Source organism: Gracilinanus agilis, chromosome 2 (genome assembly GCF_016433145.1).
Source record: "Gracilinanus agilis isolate LMUSP501 chromosome 2, AgileGrace, whole genome shotgun sequence".
In the NCBI taxonomy this organism is placed as follows: domain Eukaryota; kingdom Metazoa; phylum Chordata; class Mammalia; order Didelphimorphia; family Didelphidae; genus Gracilinanus; species Gracilinanus agilis.
The window spans coordinates 639,819,339-639,822,480 of NC_058131.1; the positions used below are offsets into that span (position 1 = coordinate 639,819,339).

The 3,142-nt window shown below is 46.9% G+C and overlaps 1 protein-coding gene across 1 annotated transcript in view; it reads right to left on the minus strand.

The window, feature by feature from the left end:
• The window catches only part of PANK1 (pantothenate kinase 1), a 74,867-nt gene extending 74,432 nt beyond the window's left edge, over nt 1-435 (minus strand). The window contains exon 1 of the mRNA XM_044665668.1: nt 164-435. Coding sequence (XP_044521603.1) covers nt 164-226 — 63 coding nt within the window. The 5' untranslated portion in view covers nt 227-435. The remainder of the gene's footprint in view (nt 1-163) is intronic.
• Between the last annotated feature and the right edge of the window lie 2,707 nt (nt 436-3,142).

Consider the following 3,142-nt stretch of genomic DNA (forward strand, 5'->3'; position numbering starts at 1 on the left):
CAGGCTGAATCTGAGTCTGGGGCCGGGGGTCTGAGCTGCTGCTGCTTCCTGAGGGGCCCCGGCCGCAGGGTCGAGGTTGCAGTTGAGGAGGCACAGGCGGGGATGGGGGGTGGAAGCCGTTGTGCACGATGCCGTTCACAGCGGTCGCCGCAGCGCTAGGCACCCCCATGAGGTGTGGGTGCGGGCGCGGGGCCGAGAGCTCGGGAGGCTGCCCCCGGTCTCCCATGCCGGTGCCGGAGAGGGAGTGGGCACAGGTTACTAAGGCTGGTCTGAGCAGCGCAGGAGGACGGGGCCCAGCTCAGGCTCCCTCGCTGGAGGTCATTCTCGGTCGTTTTTATTTCCCTGGATCCTCCTCCCTGCGGCTTCCTATCCAGCAGCCGCAGAGCCGGCCCCGAAGGACGCCACCAAGCCCTCCGCTCCTCCCCTCCCCTCCCCCTCTTCTCTTCTCTTCCCTCCCCCTCTCTTTCTCCTTTTCCTCCTCCTCCTCCCCCCTCCCCCCAACCCCGCGGCCCCACTGCGCCTGCTTTGTGCATACCAGCCCACCCCTCCAGCCCCGGGCTGGGCGCTCAGACCCTGGTAGGCAGGGGGCAGCCAATGCCCGGGGAACCCCACCCCGCTGGTGGCGGGAGTTCAAAAGCTTCCTCCGGTTCTCCAGATCAGTCTATGAGACTGAGCATGCCCAACCTTAGAAGTCTTGCAGGTCTGGCGACTTAGTTGGTCCGGGTCTTTAAAGCCTGCATTCTTAGGGGCATGAGCTGGGGAACCGTGTGGGTTCCGGAAAGGTACTGTCTGGAAAGAAGGTGGGAAGAATCTTGGAATCTCAGAGCAAGAAAGGGTACTTCTTTTACTCTTCTAGTTCTACTGAGTCAGAGTAGGGAAGCGACTCGTCTAATGTCACAGACACTCTCAGGGCACACATACACACGGGTTGATGGAGACAGGATCCTGAGCTCTTCTCCACATTAGCAAAATTTTACTTCCCCAAAATACACGATATATCCTTTTCAAAGTCACTCTCTAGGATGCCCAGATTTTAAAAGAGTAGTTTTTATTTGTGGGCTAACTGGTCAAACTGAATTCCTTCTGAGATTACCTCCATTAATAACAATAATAATAAATAGCATTCATATAGGGCTTTAAGTTTTGCAAAGAGTTTTGCATATATTTCATTTAACCTACATAACAACCTTGGGAAATGGATACTATTATTATCCCCATTTTATAGATTAATAATTGCCATAGCAACTAATATTTATATGATACCTGCTATGTGCCAGGCCCTGTTCTAATCGATTTACAATTATCTCATTTGAGCCTTACAACAACCTTTAGAAGTAGCCTNGCCCCACTGCGCCTGCTTTGTGCATACCAGCCCACCCCTCCAGCCCCGGGCTGGGCGCTCAGACCCTGGTAGGCAGGGGGCAGCCAATGCCCGGGGAACCCCACCCCGCTGGTGGCGGGAGTTCAAAAGCTTCCTCCGGTTCTCCAGATCAGTCTATGAGACTGAGCATGCCCAACCTTAGAAGTCTTGCAGGTCTGGCGACTTAGTTGGTCCGGGTCTTTAAAGCCTGCATTCTTAGGGGCATGAGCTGGGGAACCGTGTGGGTTCCGGAAAGGTACTGTCTGGAAAGAAGGTGGGAAGAATCTTGGAATCTCAGAGCAAGAAAGGGTACTTCTTTTACTCTTCTAGTTCTACTGAGTCAGAGTAGGGAAGCGACTCGTCTAATGTCACAGACACTCTCAGGGCACACATACACACGGGTTGATGGAGACAGGATCCTGAGCTCTTCTCCACATTAGCAAAATTTTACTTCCCCAAAATACACGATATATCCTTTTCAAAGTCACTCTCTAGGATGCCCAGATTCTAAAAGAGTAGTTTTTATTTGTGGGCTAACTGGTCAAACTGAATTCCTTCTGAGATTACCTCCATTAATAACAATAATAATAAATAGCATGCATATAGGGCTTTAAGTTTTGCAAAGAGTTTTGCATATATTTCATTTAACCTACATAACAACCTTGGGAAATGGATACTATTATTATCCCCATTTTATAGATTAATAATTGCCATAGCAACTAATATTTATATGATACCTGCTATGTGCCAGGCCCTGTTCTAATCGATTTACAATTATCTCATTTGAGCCTTACAACAACCTTTAGAAGTAGCCTCTTTTGTTATCTCCATTTTTACAGATAAAGAAACTGAGGAGGAGGTTAAGTGACTTCACCAAGTTCACACAGCTAATCTCTCTAAGGAGGGTTTTCACTGAGGTCTTCCTGATTCTGGACTTTAGCAGCTATTCTATCTACTTCTCCACCTATATGCCTGGGTATATAAGTTTTAGATAGATAATTCTTTGCTTCTTATCTCCCACACACATCAAAGTGTGAACCAACTATGTCTTTGCCTTTCTTTGTATTCCTAGCCTTTAATATGTGACAGTAGTAAGTCTTAATAAGTGCTTATTGACTGACAGAGTGAAGGGGCACACTGGGTGGGAGGGGGGGGGAGGTGAAAAAGGAAAAGGACATTTATTTATAGAAAGCTAGGCAGACATGGTAGGAGAGGGAGGGAGGTTTCTGGGCTGGCAGTCACACATCATGAGGTCACTGAGTTTTCTTTCCAGAGAGAAAACTTAGGAACACAGTGAGGGAGGAATTAAAGGACATAGCCAGCGACAGAGTTACCTTAAAATAGAAGAGCAGAATTATAACAGATCTAGGGAAATTCCATCTCTATAGAACTGAGAAGGATCCTAGATCCCACCAAAGGTAGCCAGAGCTATAGAAACTCTGGTCTAATTCCCAAAGGGAGACCACTAGTATAAAGTGACCTTGGTCTATAAGGATCTTCATTCCAAAAATGAAGATCAAAGGCCAAAGTTACCTTTAAATCCCTCTGGGCTGTGTACATCCCTAAAAATCTTTGGGCATAAAACACAAACTTGAATGTGGTTCACCCTACACATAGCCTTGTTTATATTTCAAAAGCATGATGCTATCTGTGGATGACACTCTCAAACTTCGATTTGTCTTTTACAAATTAATCATTGTAATAATAGGTTATACATTTTAATAGTTACATACTAATAATAGGTTATGTACATTTTAATGTTGTAAAGTATCAGTTGAGGGA